The following is a 17806-nucleotide window of genomic DNA, read 5'->3' as shown; positions in this document are numbered from 1 at the left end:
TGTGTCATTTATTTCGGACAATAAAAACAAGAAAGAGCCCGAAGCATAAAGACTCGAACTTTTAATTTGGATTTCGGACCTACGATGATCCCAAAACTTTGGGTAAATCTTAGAGACATGTTTTGGGCCAAGTGTTCAGTCTCGTGTTGTATTGTAATCAAATCATTCGCCACCTCGAAAGAACGTAAATATTCACGCAATTTCTTCTACTTTGTTATCGATTTTGCTGCACCGTCACCGTCATAAGTAAAGCAAGTTTCGCTCCCAAGTGCAGACTTGATTTGGGTGATTTGGCCTTCCAAAAAAGAAGAAGAAACCACCTCTGTTTGGGGTTTCACTACAGGACAGAATCGCAAGTTCAGCTCAAAGCATCGACTATTTTATGCGAAATGAGTCTCCCTGTTCCATTAAAAACTAAAAATGTTCGATAAGCTCCCGATCCAATGTTGCAATGGCCACCAGATCTTTGGAACCGAAGATCCTTCACACCATTTAAATAACAGCGAAGTACAACAAACATCGCCCCGGTTCTAATACCGATCCGAAAACCACAGATTTTTGGGGTACTAAATACCTCCCAATGGTCTCTGCTCTTCTTCATTTCCTGGATTTTTAAAATCCAAATGCCCCAAGACGACTAAGGAAAATTCACCAACCCTACACAGATTAATCAACAAAGTTGTTTCCTGGCACATATACGGAGCATCGCCGTTACAGCTCTCCACCATAACCTCTCCCACAAGGAATCTTTTGCTCCATTCAAGCACAACGCAAGCAAAATAGTTGAGCAATTCGACGGTTGCGCTAAATGTGTGCTCCAGAGTCTCCATTTCAGTGAATACTAAGCATCAGTTCATTCCCTCAGAAGCTTGAAGAATTAATTGAATGTGACAAAAAGCTGGAATGTTCATATCGTAAATTACACCATTCCATTCAGCTGGCAAGACTCTGCTGACTCGACCAAAGAAAATGGAGGGCCAACTCTGAGCCTAGGCAGTATCGCGTCAGCACATCCTGGCTTGAGCACATCATCAGAACATAGATTTGCGGCATCCCCCACCCTAAAACCTAAATGGACTTCTTCCTACACTAAATGGCTCTAGAATCAGAGGGTTAGCAGATTCTGACCATAATTACAAAAGAGAAAAGTAGATCAGAGTTTACAATCTTCTAAACATGAAGCAGTTAGCCACCCGTTTCCGATGCCTAAGATTCTGATTTTCCATTGGGAGATTCCATATTTTCCAGTAGCTTCACCTTGTCTAGCAAATGTTGGATGGTAGTAGAAGCATCCTGCAGAAATGTAGATATAACAGGGAAAAAAAGTTAGAAGACCATCCAATTCCCAACAACATCAACAAAACGCTATAGCGCAGGGATATTTGGCGAAACTAGGGATGACCTTCAGCCCTACAGAAATGTAGAAGAACAGGAAAAAAAAGTTAGAAGACCATCCAATTCCCGACAAGAAGAAAACGCTATAGTGCAGTGACATTTGGCGAAACTAGGGACGACCTTCAGCTTCTTCCTCAGGTTCCGCTCGGCAGCTTCTCTTAGTTCTTTTTCCTGTTGAAAAATATCAATTAAAGTTTCTTGCTCCCTGTTCATTTGGTCTATCTTTTGTTGGGCTTCTTGGAGCTGATAAAGTAGTACAGAGATGAAAGTGGTCAGGATAAACTTTGCTGAGAATTAAAAGAAAGACTTGAGGAACGCATTAATTTGGATAACTTTGAGATATAGACTGTGAAGACTATTTCTGAGTGATGAGTCCATGTCGAAGGAATGTCACAAGTCATAAGATGGTGGCATTGAAATGGCAAAACACTCACCTGCCTTTCGAGAGTTCTGCACCTCTCTTTCTCAGTCTGCAAATCACCCTGCAACTTACTCAAAATTTCCCCGTCCGGGTGAGCCAATCTGTAAACAACAAGGAGATCAATTAGATGTAGAGAATTAATCAAACAAGGGAAAAACCATGCATGATGGTAAAGCACATCATATTCACCTTTCCCTTAACTGACGATTCTCTTCTCTTAACTGTTCTATATCCACTACCTGTCAGAGAAACAAACCAATTAAATAAGCAAGCATCAAAGAAACTTCAAATTCGAAGAAGCAACATGAATACTTTTTTTTTTTTGCTAAAAAGCAACATGAATATATTAGGAAAATTTTCAATTGGCAATGTTAGGCCCGCACGATCATTGTACAGGTTGGACTGTGGTTCGAAGAATCAAGGAGGCACTAGTCTATTTACATCCACACACAAATGTATGTCATCAATGACACATATGTATGTAAGCTGGGATGGATGGTCATCTTGATCTCCATACTCTCCATGTCTTTGGTTCAACTCAAAACAAAGACAGACCTGGCATGTGACTAAATATTATCCAAGAACAGTGACAAGAATAATATTTACAAGGATTCACACAGCATTGACAGCCAAAGGCAGATGCCATCCTTAAATTTTTCAGACAAGTATGGTTCTTGGAGAAATAGTTTCCAATATCACGAGTTCTTGAGCAACTTTTCATATCTAAACATCAATACTCCTAAGTTTCCTCGTGTCCATTGAACTTTAGTTCTTCCCTCCCAAACCATTCAGCCGGGGCAACTCTTTGCTAGGACACCGTGCTTACTTTTGACATGCTTTTACATCTTGTCATGTCAAAAGTGCACAAACTATGTCAAACTTGACTGTTCATACATGACTCAAGGACAAATAAGTAATCAAAGAAGCTACGAACTCCTCCTGCATTAATAATCATAGGTTACACCTCGCAGCATCCAGATGGACATACATAGAACTATCCATGGGAAGAACTGTAAATAAATTACCTGCAGAGGAGTAGCCGTGCTCAACCCATTAGTTTTTCCACCTGAATCATAATTAAGGTCAGCGTCCTCACCCAAGCATGCAAGCGTTGATGTCTGGACGCCATCCATTACAGAAGATTTGTGATTACCACCATTAGAATCGGGTTGGTGACGTGACATATCATCCCCATTGACAGCCTCTGTAGAAGGGGATGAAGATGATTCTCGCAAATTCAAAGTTCTTCCCGATTCAAAGCGGGTGCTCATCCTTGTTTTGCCTCCTAAAGAGGCACGCCTTGCATCATTAGAGCGCAAAGAGAATTTGCCTGAACTTCGTACGGTTGGCTTACTGCTTGACGCACTATGCCTTCCTGATTTTGCAGATGTTTGCGGCTCAGAATCAAGAGAATCATCTAGCAGGTTGAACATTCTTGTCAAGAAGATAATCATAATTTTCAATCATTGTAAATGGAACCCATAAGATGCTATGTCTACCTCCTTCTGCAGACTCAGTAAGGAGTTTCTTATTGCCTACTGAAGCATAGCCAATTCGATGAGAGTTTGTCTTCCTAGAAAATCAGCAAAGGGAATTGTTAACAAGTAATTACAATAAGGAGAAGATGATGGGAAAGGAGAAACGCATACCAATAGTTCTTCTGCATTTGAATCAGCTTCCCCTCAAGTCTAGCAAGCACTGTCGTTCGCTCAAACCCTTGCTTATCATGAGCTGGTTCAACAAAATTAGCTTCCAAAACACCTGGCCCAAGGTGGAAACATATTATGAATACATATTTCATAAAGTAAAAAGTTAAATATCAGAGACAAAGAAAAACCTATGACACCACGACCACCACTTCCAGCAGGATTCCAAAGCCTCCAAAATGGCTGCAAAAAAAGCGGATGAGGTCATTTTATAATTCCATCTATTAAAAGGGAAGAAATCAGAGCACTCAAGAAGCTCGTAACATTCAAAAAGGAAACAACGAGAAACCGTGTTTCACTGCCAAACTAACCAAAAAGAGAACATAAATAGAACAGAGAGATTGCTAGAGCACAAAGAGCAAAGGAGCCAACATACAAGAGGAGGAAGATCACAGTCCGAAACAATCCAAGCAACTAGATTCAATGTTACTATTTGGCTTCTTGGATAAGACAGTTTTATAATAATGACTGAGATTCTCACAATAATGCAAGAGGAGGCCATCATCGAGCAAGAAACACAAGAACCTCAAACCTTGAAAGAAGTTAAAATGTCCAAACAACATACACAAAGTAAAAGAACCACATAATGAAATGATCAACCACTTATAAGACAAGAACACCATGAACAAAGACTTCAAGGTGTCATTCAGTCCAACCATCAGTGAATGCCATCTAGATAGTAAAGTGGCAACAGAACTCTTAAAACCAGCACCATCAACACAGAGAAGTGCAAGTAGTGCCATAATTATTTCTACCAGAAGAACACGAACCTTAATCAGGCGATTCTTGTGATAAACATTGAATCCTTGGACATCGATATGATGCTTTGCATCCTTCACAAACCCAATTGTAACGACAGCAGTCATCTGACAACAATATTTGCACATAAGTAGGTGTACTATATATCAAGAGGAATATCTGCAAAGCCAAAAGAACATTGTTGTGAAAAATTACAGTGTCTTTATAAACTCCATCAGCACCAGGTTGTGGTCGATAAGTAACTTCTTGAGATAGCATCATATCATTTACAATATTATGATGTTCGATATCTTTCCCTCGAAGAATCATCCGGAACCTGGGGGGAATCCTCAGATAGAGAATAGAAGCATAACTCTTCAAATAAAAAACAAAACAAGCAATAACGTCAGTTGAGAGAGAGAGAGAGAGAGAGAGAGAGAGAGAGAGCTATAAATTATTTTGAAGCTACTACAATGCAGGGATCATTGTAATAATGACTTCATACAAACAAATCATTGTAATAATGTTATAATTTTGCTCTGGTTATCTGCCCCTCTGCGAAAATCAAGTGGACTGGAAGCAGTCCACAAGCTGCCAAATCCACTTGATAAAATTTTACAGTAAACAAGAGGATGTAATAACCTGGAGAGCCCTATTAGGCTCCACAAAGAGATACTAGTATCGTATGCACTTGTGAAATAACTTCATAATGTCTGACAAATATATCGATTAAAACATGCCAGATATGGAAATAAAACAGATATGTGCATTTTTAAGTGTATATCACTCAGGAGGAGGTATAAATTTGGATATTGGAGCCATTTTTGCAATTCGTGCTATAAAGAAACTCAGATTTATCATTTGCATTTTCCAGCATGACTGGATACCACACTTTTGTCAATGCTGAATGGTTGAACTTGGATTTCCTAAACAATTGAAAAATATAACCCCACAATAGAAGATGGTAGAAAATGTTATCCCAATGAGAACTGGCATTGGGTCTTTTAAACAGCGAATCACCCTCCATTCCTTGCTTGTTTAATTAATTTTTTGTAAAATCCCCATAAACAACAAGAAAATCTTCTTCACATTTATGTACTTCTAAATAGTTGAAAGAAAGTCAAAAGATCAGGTTATCCATCCTGCTTGAAGTGCAAATGCAATGAAGACGCAGCATCAATTCACTAATTAGGTATCTAGTTGAAGCCAAGCACGCATTCAACTGAACTAAAGTAAGTCTAAAATCTTGTTGCTTACAGACCGAATGAAACGACTAATTTCAGTCACACAGCACAGTATAGCATCAACCAACACTTACCCTTAAGGAGTGCCTATAAGTCAGGAAATGCCTAGAATTGGGAAACGTTTTTGCCATTTGTATGTTCTTCTCATCTCTGTTGACCCCTCTAAGTTGAATATCCTGAAACTCATACAAAAATGCACATCAGACACCAGAGTGGTGAGACCTACTAGCCTATAAAGCATCAACGAAATATACTCACATATGGATCTGCATCGAAGTCAAGTTCTAGAAATCCTTGATCATCTTCCCAAAGATTGTAGATAATTATACGTGTACCACGTTCTCCCATTAGACAAAACTGTAGTAAAGTAATAAAACAAAAGGTAAAAGACATGATTAAGCTGCCAGCAGTGATCATAGAAATCAATACAGTACACCCAAACAGAGAAGCAGGATAGCTTGTAAAGTATGCACGACTAAAACATTCGCAAATACTCAGTGTGCACAACTAAAACTTTCATGAAAGACTCGAATTGGATAGCCAAATCTAAGAGATACGCATTACATCAAGTAACAACACCATAATTTTAGGTAAGTGTCGGCCAGGATTCGGCAAAGAATATCCGTAAGTTACATAATTGAAAATATATTAAGAATCATTATCGCTCACAATATTTTGATCTTGGGATGAAGAAAGCTTTAAGTTACCACCACGAAGTAAAAAAAAAAGAAAAACGCAGCCAGAGCACCTTATTGTATTAAAGCAAATTTCACGGGGAGGGGAAGGAGACTACCTGCTGTATCAGATCCTCCTCACTGGAAAAGGGAGACCACTGTATTACTGTTTCGAGATTTCTCTTCCAATCACCAAATGAAGACCGTATCAACTTGTTCCAACTGCCTTCACGTCTTTCATAATCAAGCTGTTCCATACGTAGGTTAAACATAACTATTGTAAGCGTTCTATCCAAAGAGTTATTACTTGGTATCATCTTTCCAAATGTATACGATTAGTCAAAATACTACGGAAAAGATACGTTTGTCGGATCCATGAAAAAAAAATTGCACTTCTTTTCAGTGGAAATTGTGTTGAGGCTAGTACACTCGCCAAAAGAGCAATATGTAGAAAATCAACAGAAAGTAAAAGCCAGATGTACATCATCGACCCAAAAAAAAAAAAAAGATTCAGATGTCATTACCATGGGTACTACAATATCTTCCTTCCCCGTGCTCCTCAAAAAGGTATATGAAAGCAACCCAATGCTCTGTGTAAATCTGAGAGAAAAGTTCAAATTTTAATAAAAAAAAGACCTACATTTTCTCGAGAATGAAATGGACATCAAAGGTAACAAGGCAATCCAGTTCAAAAAGGAGAACAGACCAGTGATAAAGTAGGACGGTAGAACGAAAACAAGACATATCAAGTTTATGTATCCTAAAAAATAGCACTAACAAGGGCATTAACAACATGACGTATTGGGAAGGCATGCTTCCACCTCAAGAGAACCACACATCAGCTATATCAACTTGAATTACTTTCGTCATTTCAGGGGTACAAAGCGCAACAGAGTAACGAGTACAAAGCTGTGGGCTTGTAGCAATACCTAAATTCTCGAAAAGTTCATATCTGAAAACACTGGGGAAAAAGAAGAAAAGATAGTTGACAATACAAAACCATTTACAGGAGAAAGAAAGTTGCGGATAATTGAGTGAACACACAGGAAAATTGAGGACGGAGGGAACTCGATAATTTAGCAAATGGCTCAAACAGTCAGAAGGTTGTTTTGAGGATTTCAGTTGACAATAATGGCCCTCTTGGAAATATCTGAAACTTTGAGTAATGACTACTTAACAGAACTACCAGAGTGTGCGAAGAGTTATTTTTGGAAATATTGAATACAAACCTTTTGCCATCTTTTCCGGGACATCTTGAGAACACTATCACATCTGCCCCAAGCCTCATAGTGCTTGTTTTAAATCCATTGCCATCTGCAGGTGGAAAAGAAAGAACACCATGCTATCAAGCATATAACTTGAAAAACCACAAAAACTTTCCCACTAAAGATTTTTACATTGTCCGATTGTATTTGCCAGTTTGCTTTTAGCAGAATACCCCAGAGACATGCACTGCCGCACTTTATCTGGATCCATGCCACCACCATTATCTGCAATTAAAGGACAATAGAAGGTCATCATCCGAGCAAGGGTCGCAACCTACTCTTAGACAAAGAATAGAAAAGGTACCCATCGAATACACTTCTGAACAGATATAATGTGCACGAACCATATTAGATGTAAAAATTCCACGGAAACAAAATCACATCACTTATGATGATAAACTATAGAAAAAGACCAAAAAACTCAAAAGACCCCACAGCTCTTCCAACAGCTGTCTAGTAAGCAATTCCCAAAGCTACAAGTGAACAGTTTGAGATCTATGATATATATTATACAGTACTTATTTATACTATTCAGTACACTTCAGTGATAGTGAAGCCCTCGTCCTGTTTGAAAATAGCAGAAAAGGAAGGAAAGGAATGCGGAAACAGACACCCAGTCAATTCCAACAGCATCTGTGTTTTACTGACTAGATTCATGATGTCACCGCCATCTCCATGGTCACTCCTGCTGTTTCCACAATAGCAACGACATTCTTATGCAACTCATCACTTCCCCAGCAACATATGACCATAGATGGTTGCTTAGTCTACTGCATGTGGCCTGTTATAACCTCCCCATGTCCATGGACATAAAAGTTTCTGTATATCATCAATGCACAGAGATATTTACGTACTATTGTAATTGCTCCTCATACGATAAATACCAACAGCCCAAGCTCTACTCCACCTGCAGATACCGCTTAGTACAAGATTATCGATCTAATATAACTGAGTACATGTCAATTATTTCCAATGCCCAACTTTTCTTAAAGGTCTTAACATTGCAGAAGTTGGTTTACAATTGTGTTAGTTCCAGTTGATTGCCAACATGCCCCAAATCCCATCAGCAATGGGTACAACTCTCCAAAAGGTGCAGGTACAAGCTTAAAATAGGATCCCGAGCAAAAGCTTATATTTTTTAAGAGAAAACTGAGAATGCAATAAGCAGAAAGAAACCAGCAAAGCAAAATACCTTCAATCAGCAACATTCTATTCCCATCTTTCTTATTTTTTAGCATGTCTATTTTAACATATGTTGCCCCGCTAGAAACCTGAATCAAGACAGAGAAAGTAAAGACAATCAGAATATAGCAAGTCCGAAATAACCACGACACAATTGAAAATAAGCAACTACACACACCTCGTCCAATGCGTTATCCAAAAGTTCTGCAAAAGCTGCAAAAGATGCACAAGTAGCTTGAACGAGCTTAAAGACATCTAACCTCAAGTTACAGATATAATCAAAGTTTGAAAGATAGGCAAGTTTACCTCCAAGAGCCCACTTATGACTGGTTGCATTAGAATGTAGAAACTTCGGATGAACCCTGACATGATCAATGCCCCCTGAATGATCAAGCAAACATGAGAATATGCACCGGTAGCACAAACACACGGAACTCAAAGAAAGGCCACAATCACAAACAAGACACTGACGCTCTAACCTAAAACTGAATAATTTCTAGCGCGCATTTTAATCAGTTTAAAAAACGCCGAAACAGAAGCAGCGATGCAATGTTACCCTCTCAACCACAGGCTCAGTGTATCTTAGCATCGAAACCAAAGCAACAAAACCCCTAGACCAAAAACGAAAGGAACAAACCGCAGCAAGTAAAGGAAACGTCACCTGAGTAGGAATCCCAACCGCCACCAGGACGGCCCTCGTAATCCCCAGCCTTCCAGAACTGCTTAGTAGGTCCGGCCTGTGAGAGCTGCTGCAACGGCGGCGGCGGCGACGCGGAGTCAGGCACCGCGGGAGGCGGCGGCGGGGACGAGGGCGGCAACTGCCTCAACGGGGGAAGAGGCTGGAGGAAGCCCTCGGGGACAACGACGCCGAGCTTCCTCTTCTTGGAAGGGCCTTCGTCGTCGGACTCACTGCTGCTATCGCTGAGTTCGATCAAGGACGCGGGATGTTTGTCGGACACAATGTCTTTCCCCGAGGACGGCGAGACGTCCTCTTGCTTCAGACGAGCGTCCATGGAAACACCGGTGTTTACCCCACCCAACCGTCGAAGCTTTCTCGGAAGACGGATTTTACCTACAAAAAACCCAGAGAAAGGGGGAAGAAGGATGACGAATTCGGTGCGGAGGGGAGATCCGACGACTCGTGAATTCTCCCCCGCAAGTGAAGGAAATCAAATCTTTTTCTCGGAGAGTCGAATTGAATGGAATTTGAATTCCAGTGCGTCCCAGTTCTACTAGTGTTGTTGTGCCTTGTGAGTTGTGCCTGCCCTACTAATAAAAGCCGAGCATCCGAAGGGACGGTCGCGGACCGGACGGAAACGGAACGTCTCCGTCAGCATTGACGGCAACTCTCGGGCGCACGTGTACACACTACATTTGCGTTGTTAACTTGTTATTGCAATAAGATTAGTTTTATTTTTTTCCAAATTAAAAAAATCGATTTTTTAATCGAAGGAATCGCTTCTTTTCCAAATAAAACTCATTCTTTTGTTAAAAAAAAGATTAAATAAAAAAAATCTCTTAATGATAGGTAGTGCGATTGATTATGTGAACATGAGAACCTTGCTTTCAAAAAAATAAAAATAAAAGGATATAACTGTCAATTACAAATACGAGAAAGGTTATGTGTCCCCCATTCTCCATGCGACCGAATTATCGCTTGACCATTGAATAGGGGGTATTATACGGATAACATAATGGATTGTTGTGAAAATAATACAAAAGTTAAAGTATCTTGCGATTTATGTCTCGGGCGAGGAAAAACAATTATTAGAGTTATGAACGATAAATACTTTCGACCGAGTATTGGTACCTACTCCATGAGAAGAGCTAGCCGCTAAGGAATTCACTGTGAATCCAAAAAGTATAGAAACTCAATCGCTCATATGTTTTCCTGTCCTAGATTAGATCTAAAATAAAAACCCACAAAGTACTATTTCACAATCTACTACCGGAAATTCACTCGAAAAACTCACAATGAATGAGTATTTCACAATTTATCATAGATAACTCACCCAGAAAAACTCGCATGGAGAAAACCTGACACTTTTCTTGTCCGCACCAGTGCGATAACAGGATAGAGCTTCGTCTTTTATATAATATGTGTATCCAAAATAGGAAACCTCTTTTAGGAAACCTATTCAAATTAGGAAACATACTGAAATTAAGAAATATATCATAATATGGATGGTGTCAATCATACAACGAATATCACGTAAGATGCATTCGATATAGGTAATTCCACTCCAAATCCACTCATTTGAAAGTGTATTTCATTCGTTTCATTTGAGATTTACAAAATTTTCGGATGGAGTCTCGAAACTATTCTAAACAAGGAAAATTACAAAAAAAAAGTCATAACATGTTACAATTATACCAATTCGATCGATTAAGTTTTTCTAAATGATAGGAACAATGTCATTTTTAAGCATTTAAAGATAGAATAAGATCAACGTCGCTTTCAAGTAATTAATTATATGATAAGATTAACGTCGCTTTCAAGTCAAGGGATAAGATTGATGTCGCTTTCAAGTAATTAAAGATATGATAAGATCAATGCCACTTTCAATCAATTAATGATAGGGTAAGATCAATGTCACTTTCAGGTAATTAATAATAAAATAAGATCAACGTCGCTTTCAAGTAATAAGATAAGATCGATGTCGCTTTCAAGTAATTAATGATATGATAAGATTAATGTTGCTTTCAAGTAATTAATACTAGGAAACTCCTATAAATAGGGGTACAATTTCTTCATTCCATCGTCCACCAATCCTCTCCTTCTTCCTTATATACTATCCCTCTCCCTTTTTACTTCCCCTTCTCCCTCATGCCTACCTTCCGCTCTCGACCACCTCGTGTCGCCGCCGCCGTCACGCCACTTCTCATCTTGTTTCCTTATTGCTTAACGAAGGACACCATAATTCCGGTACTAGGAAAATTAAAATGGCCTTGCCACATCCCCACTGTTTGGATTGCCGACTCACATAGAATATTCCTAGCAAAAAGTTATAAATGTAGAGGCAGATCTAGAGTATGTTAGAATCAAAATTACTAGTTAGAATAGGAAGAAGTTTTAATGGTCTTAAGAAAGTAAGGAGATACCGAGTAGCAGTAGTTGAGGCGACCTTCCTAAATTTTGATTGTATGTTTTTAAATGAAGGTAATGAATATTATAAGATATATTTTATGCATATAAAAAAATCTAAGTAGATTTGTAAATATCTTAGAAGCTGCTATGTCTCTTTATATAGGTAACCTATAATCACGTTTCCATTTTCAAATATTAAAGTATGGTCGAAAATAATGAAATTAGTTCAGAGGTAGAATAACGGGATATTGTTCCTCGATCGTTACAACGGCCCTCGCTAGCAGCAGCGAGGGTTGAGACCCTAGGCCGGTGGCTAGAGGCCTCCTATCGACCCTAACAAAAAAAGAAAAGAAAAAAAGGATAGAGTAAAAATTATAAATAAAAAATCGTAAAAACATTGAAATATCATGAGCATTGTCCACGTTAGCAATTTCTAGTCAAAATTGACAAGATGGTTTGATTGGCACAAATGCAAAATGTTTAGGATTAAATTGATCGAAAAAAATTAGACTTGAATTGGCATAATTTCAACAGATTAAAAAGATTTATAAATGAATTGGTACAATTGCATTGGTGCTAATAGGCATGCGACCCCATTGATAAATGAATTTGGGGATGGGGACGCTAGTATCATAGATACGGGGTTCGACTCCCACGCTCCGCAAAAAGGTAGTGCAAAAGCTAAAGAGGGGGAGTTTGAGACGGGACAAACCAAAAAAAGAACTATTTTTTTTGTCGCCAATTAAGTGCTAAACATTTTGCATTTGTGCCAATTCAGCCCATCAGGTCGACGCCGACCCGACAATTTTAAATAATTTTTAATATATTTACTTATTATTTTTTTCTTCTCATTCTTCCTTCAACCGGTCGCCGATCGGCGAGTGCATGGAAAGGTCGAGCTCACCCAGCAACGGCGAGCTTGAGCCTTGCCGCACTTAACAATACCTTGCCGGATCCGGCAAGCCTCAACCTCACTGTCGGTGGGTGAGCCCGGCCTCGACGATCGGCTTAAGGAAGAATGAGAAGAAAAAAGATGAAATAAAATGAAAAAAATAAAAATACATCATTGAAAATTGAAAAAAATGAAAATATTATTAAAATTTTTCACGTTAGCTCCGGTAGTGTCACGCCAACCCCAGCCAGCCAAAGTTGATCGAATAGACTGAATTAACACTAATGCAAAAGATTTAATACTCAATTGACAATAAAAGGTTTAGAACTGAATATTTTTTATAATCTTGCCGAACTAGTACACGTGCCTATGCTTTGCTTTGGTTTAAGTGGTCACGTTCACGTTATAGTTCATGCGGAACACGAAGCCGTTTCAATTTTTTCTCTTTTGGATTCAAATGCAACAGATTTCGGCGGTTTAGCAAGTTTGGGCGTCAAACAGTTGTGATCTTTTGCTTTTAGACGTTGAAAATCTGTGAAGTCATGGTGCCCACGAGGGACCCAAAAACTTACCACGTATCAAGTGGGAACGGAGAAAGAGGAAGAGCAAAGATGGAAGAGAAAGCTTCTTTATGTACCTGGCTCGTGAAAAATTGGACTTCAAAATTGGCTCATTGCGTCAGTTTTGTTTCAGATCATTGAAAGACATAAGGAGGTTTTCGTTATCTTCCACGATTCTCTATATTTTTTTCAGTTTGCGCATAGCTTTGATTAATTATAATTGATGTTTATTACTTCATTTCGTAAAACCCAGGTCCGTATACTCTTCATGAAGACACACATAAAAATGTACAAATTTCACATAATTCTTCTCATTAATCGTATCTCGGTGTCAGAGCTTTTATTGTCCGAGAAAGCATCCTCCACCGATTATACTACGACATTCCAAAATTTCTTGTACTGGAAAACTTAAAATGAAGTTATATGTTTAGATATTTTCCTTCTTGGTCAACAAGTCATTAAGAAGCTTCTTAAAGAAGCCACTTTTGGCTTTATCCAAGAAGCCATCCTATAGCTTGTTCAAGAAGATATCTTTGGCTTGTAGAAAACTCCACTCCTTTGCTTATGGGGGAAGTTACTTCTAGCTTATCCAAGAAATTTTCAGTTGACATCATCGCTTACATCGCCTAATCTAACCATTAATCCATAAATGCGATCTTATCCATTAAGCAAGAGATAAGCCTAAGTTAGGCTAAGGGACACCCCTGGGATTTTAATTGGACTGTTTGCCCTAGGACTAATCTTCCAACCTTAAGCTAATAATGATGAAATCTTAGGATAATGATGATGAAATTTTTAGGTATCATCATTAGAGGACACATAATCAAGATTAGGGTGCCACTTTTCCTTCTAGCTTGGCAAGATGGAGAGATATATGATTGGGACATCTAAGCTACAGGAACACTTCACCAAATTAGGTTGCCACACATTAATTGTGACGACCCGAAATTTCCATAGCAGAAAACATGGCATGAACTAGTATTTTTTGAATTAATATGTAAGTCAATGATAAGTCAACTTGATAAAGAAAAAGGATGATGTCTCTATCAACTCTGGAGATAAACAAAGATGTTACTTTCAATAAGTCAATGGTAAGTCAACTTACCAACGGATAAGGATGAACATCATTTTCAAATCTTAGAGATAATAAGAATGCCGTTTTCAAACCTTAGAGATAAGATGAATGTCATTTTCAAACTTTATAGATAAGCATAGACGTCACTTTCGGATTTTAGAGATAAGGATGAATGTCGCTTTCAACAATATTTCTTGAATTGATTAAGAAATTCTTGAAAAAGAAAAGTTGGATTTTGCTTCTTCATTTTGACTCAAACTTGAATTTATCAAGAAGTTTTCTTGAGTACTATAAAAGAAAATATAAAAGACAAATGACAATAAATTTGCAAAACGTACAAGACGACGAATTGATCAATGAGAAACCTGGCTAGAAACGAGCGGGGACAACGACCGGTCCGGGATGAGGCCATCGATCGGCATGGACAGCGCTTGGCCATCCCATGTCCGGCCAACATGTGTGTGCCATCCCGAATTTTTTCACATTAGAAATAATTAGAAAATAAAATAAATCCTCTCGACCTATTCTTTAAGACACTTCTAGATGAAGCTATTAAGAAGTTTTCCTGAAAGATTCATATTAGGAAATACGATACAAAAAAATGATTCTTGAATTAGAATATGCAAATCAATGCTAAATCAATTAAGTCAATGGCAAGTCAAATTTTTTAAGGATAAGAATAATGTCGTTTTCAAGCATTTAATAATAGGATAAGACCGATGTCGATTTCGGGTGATTAATGATAGGATAAGAAGAATGTCATTTTCATTAGCAAAGTCAAAGGGAACATAAATGAGTTCATATTAGCAAGATTAATATTTATTAGCAAAGTCAAAGGAAATGTAAATGAGTTCAAATTAGCTATAAATGAGGTCACATTAGAAAGATTAATAAGATAAGATTAATGTTGTTTTCAAGTAATTAATGATAGGATAAAATCAATGTCTCTTTCATGTAATTATTGATAAGATAAAATCAATATCGCTTTCGAGTAATTAATATTAGGATAAAATCAATGTCGTTTTCAACTAATTAATGTTATGATAAGAACAATGTCAATTTCAAGTAATTAATGCTGGGATAAGATCAATGTCGCTTTCAATAACAAAATCGAGAAACTATAAATGAGTTCACACTATAGGATTAACAAAGTCAACAAACTATAAATGAGTTCACACTATAGGATTGACAAAGTCAAAATGATATAAATGTGTTCACATGTGAAGTAACTTGTGAAAAAAGCTAGAAAACTACCATAAATAGGATGCGATTTCCTCATTTCCGAAATCTACCAACTCCCTCCTTTTCTCCTACTCTCACATGCCAACTCTCTCTCTCTCTCTCTCTCTCTCTCTCTCTCTCTCTCTCTCTCTCTCTCTCTCTCTCTCTAAAATAGGATGCGTGTCCCGATCCGAGTTGGTCCAATCCACAAACTTGGTCCATAGGTTTTTTGGGTGAAATTCAAACTTGGAAAGCAATTCTCGATAAATTTTCTATCTTGGATTTGAAAATATTCACTTGCCTTGTTTGAAAAATTCTACATTTTAAAATAGATCGCCTATCTTGTATATTACATAAGTGGATATTTTTTTTTATAAATACAGGTTGATTAGGAAATCTTTCCTAATCCACAACTTGCTACACTATCAAAAAAGTTCATCTATAATATTATAGATGGAATATTTGATTAGGCAAGAGTTTAAGTTCCATAGTTAATTCGTAACATTATGAATTAAAGATTGGACTTAGATAGCGTGAAATACTCAAATTAATTGATATATATCCAATTTCTTGTTTTGATTTGAATTGATTGATTGCATATCTATTTCTGAAATACATTCGTCGCATGATGTAATTTTTTCAAGAATTCTAAAAGAATTGCATTCATTAATTGCCACATCAAGAGAAAAATTGCATCTTTTAAAATTAGCATCTTGTAGATAATTGCACTTTAATCTATCTTGTAAATATTAAGGTTAGATTGCATTTTCCTTTAAAATTACATCTCTAAAATGGTAATTCATGTTAAAAATACTCAATCTTTAATAAGTTAGGATTTAGGGCAATTTAAATACTAAAATATTTGATAAATAAAGTATTTTGGCATAGTTTTACATAGGACTATAATTTAATCCGAAAATACCAAAAAAGTCATCACTCATGTCATGCATTGCATATAGTTTAATCTTTCATTTTTTTCATAAATCAAAAATCGCAAAAAATAATTTTTGGTGCATGCTCCTTGCAATTATCATTGACTTCCGGTTGTTATGTTAATTGATTGTGCACCCGTTTGATCACCTTTGTTAGTGACTTAGATTAAGAATCTAATCAAAGTCGCTTGACAAATTTCTCATGAAACAAATGGTTTTGAAAGAGCATTAATTGAAAGATTAATGTAATCAAGTTCCCGAGCTCTTAATCTCTAGTTCGTAGGAGTAATTTAATTCTCCCGCTAATTTACTTAGGTTTCTAATTGGCTTACCAAAAATCGATTAGTGGCGGCCCCAATTTTAAAATACATTGCATGTCAATCACATTGAATCTTAAGTTGCGAATTAATAGGGCTTGGGAGAGTCTGAATCGGGTTAATTAAATAATTAACATGATAATCCATCAACCTGGAAATCCGGACTTTTAGATCGCGACATAGGATACCGTGGGAGTCAAGATGCCTCATCAAGGACGGGATGCTCCGCGGAAGGGTTGCTAAGGGGGATGCTGCAGGAGTTGCGATGCCCCATGTGGGACAAAATGCGCCGAAGAGAGGTTCGAGAAGCCCGAGGAGTGTTTTCAGGAACGAAAATAAATTCATGCACGTTCACACTGGCTTGCTGATTTGATGCATACTACTTTGTTACAATGAGCATATGGTTATCAATTAATCTTGCTATTAAATTGCCATCAATACTCATGACGTCAAGTGCTAGGCCAAAGCCTTATCCTAGAGTTAGTGATTTTATTTATTGGGTTATTTGCTCATTCCTTTATTTTTCAGGAAATTAGCATGGAGTCACGACCACCTCCCTGTCTTGGATACCCGATGCGTTTCGGTGCCTTCAAAAATGATGTTGTTATGTAGAGTAAGAGGTCACCGTTACCGGGACTAAAGCAGCAGTAGTTTGGGTAGACGTCGGTACGGAAGAGCCATTCCTCATGTTTTTATCGCCTGGCACCTCAATGTGGACGGAATGCTCGGTGTAGATAATGGAGCCGAACCGCGGAGGAGCGGTCCTTTTGTAGTAGTAGCCCGAACGTCCCCAATTTTGAATGTACACAGATCGGGATGTCATAGTGAAGTGATGTAAAATAATGTAAAACATATGTAATAAAATAGAATACGCTATAAGTGTCTTGGGTGGTCTTTGTGATGCGTTGGTGTTACGCTTCCGCATACTAAGAAAAGGAAATAGAAAATAATAATAATGATAAAAATAGAACGTGTTCGCAAGTGTCGCGACCCCGATCTCGAAAAAAATCGGATTAATGGATTGCTAAGCCTCTATAACGGGTTTTGCGCAGACACTCCCAGGCCCATACCAAATTGCGGTGGGAGATATCGAATT

The 17806-nt window shown here is 37.9% G+C and overlaps 1 protein-coding gene across 2 annotated transcripts; it reads right to left on the bottom strand.

Moving 5' to 3' along the window:
- Nucleotides 1–833: 833 nt before the first annotated feature.
- On the bottom strand, nucleotides 834–9855 carry LOC115749592 (protein MICRORCHIDIA 7-like). 2 transcript variants are annotated; one of them, XM_030686478.2, is made up of 20 exons: nucleotides 9287–9855; nucleotides 8932–9006; nucleotides 8804–8838; nucleotides 8636–8714; nucleotides 7576–7668; nucleotides 7408–7492; nucleotides 6703–6778; nucleotides 6298–6426; nucleotides 5763–5861; nucleotides 5579–5680; nucleotides 4477–4635; nucleotides 4293–4388; nucleotides 3654–3705; nucleotides 3466–3577; nucleotides 3316–3389; nucleotides 2842–3233; nucleotides 2006–2055; nucleotides 1830–1917; nucleotides 1516–1638; nucleotides 834–1293 (listed from the first exon to the last, which is right to left on the bottom strand). In XM_030686478.2, the coding sequence occupies exons 1-20, from the start codon at nucleotides 9636–9638 to the stop codon at nucleotides 1207–1209; spliced, it is 2358 nt and encodes a 785-aa protein (XP_030542338.1). In that variant the 5' UTR covers nucleotides 9639–9855; the 3' UTR covers nucleotides 834–1206. The 2 variants fall into 2 exon arrangements, with proteins under 2 accessions (XP_030542338.1, XP_048138398.1); XM_048282441.1 differs by having other exon boundaries at nucleotides 834–1638.
- Nucleotides 9856–17806: the final 7951 nt, after the last annotated feature.

Source organism: Rhodamnia argentea, chromosome 7 (assembly GCF_020921035.1).
Source record: "Rhodamnia argentea isolate NSW1041297 chromosome 7, ASM2092103v1, whole genome shotgun sequence".
NCBI classification, from domain to species: Eukaryota; Viridiplantae; Streptophyta; class Magnoliopsida; order Myrtales; family Myrtaceae; genus Rhodamnia; species Rhodamnia argentea.
This window is presented reverse-complemented; position numbering and strand designations above follow the sequence as displayed.

Coding starts and splice junctions, on each gene's coding strand:
- LOC115749592 (XM_048282441.1), bottom strand. CDS start 9,638: ATGGACGCTCGTCTGAAGCAAGAGGACGTCTCGCCGTCCTCGGGGAAA. Junction 7,669..8,635: donor TAGAATGTTGCTGATTGAAG/GTATTTTGCTTT, acceptor CTTTAATTGCAG/ATAATGGTGGTGGCATGGAT. Junction 4,636..5,578: donor CTTATAGGCACTCCTTAAGG/GTAAGTGTTGGT, acceptor TTTTATTTGAAG/AGTTATGCTTCTATTCTCTA.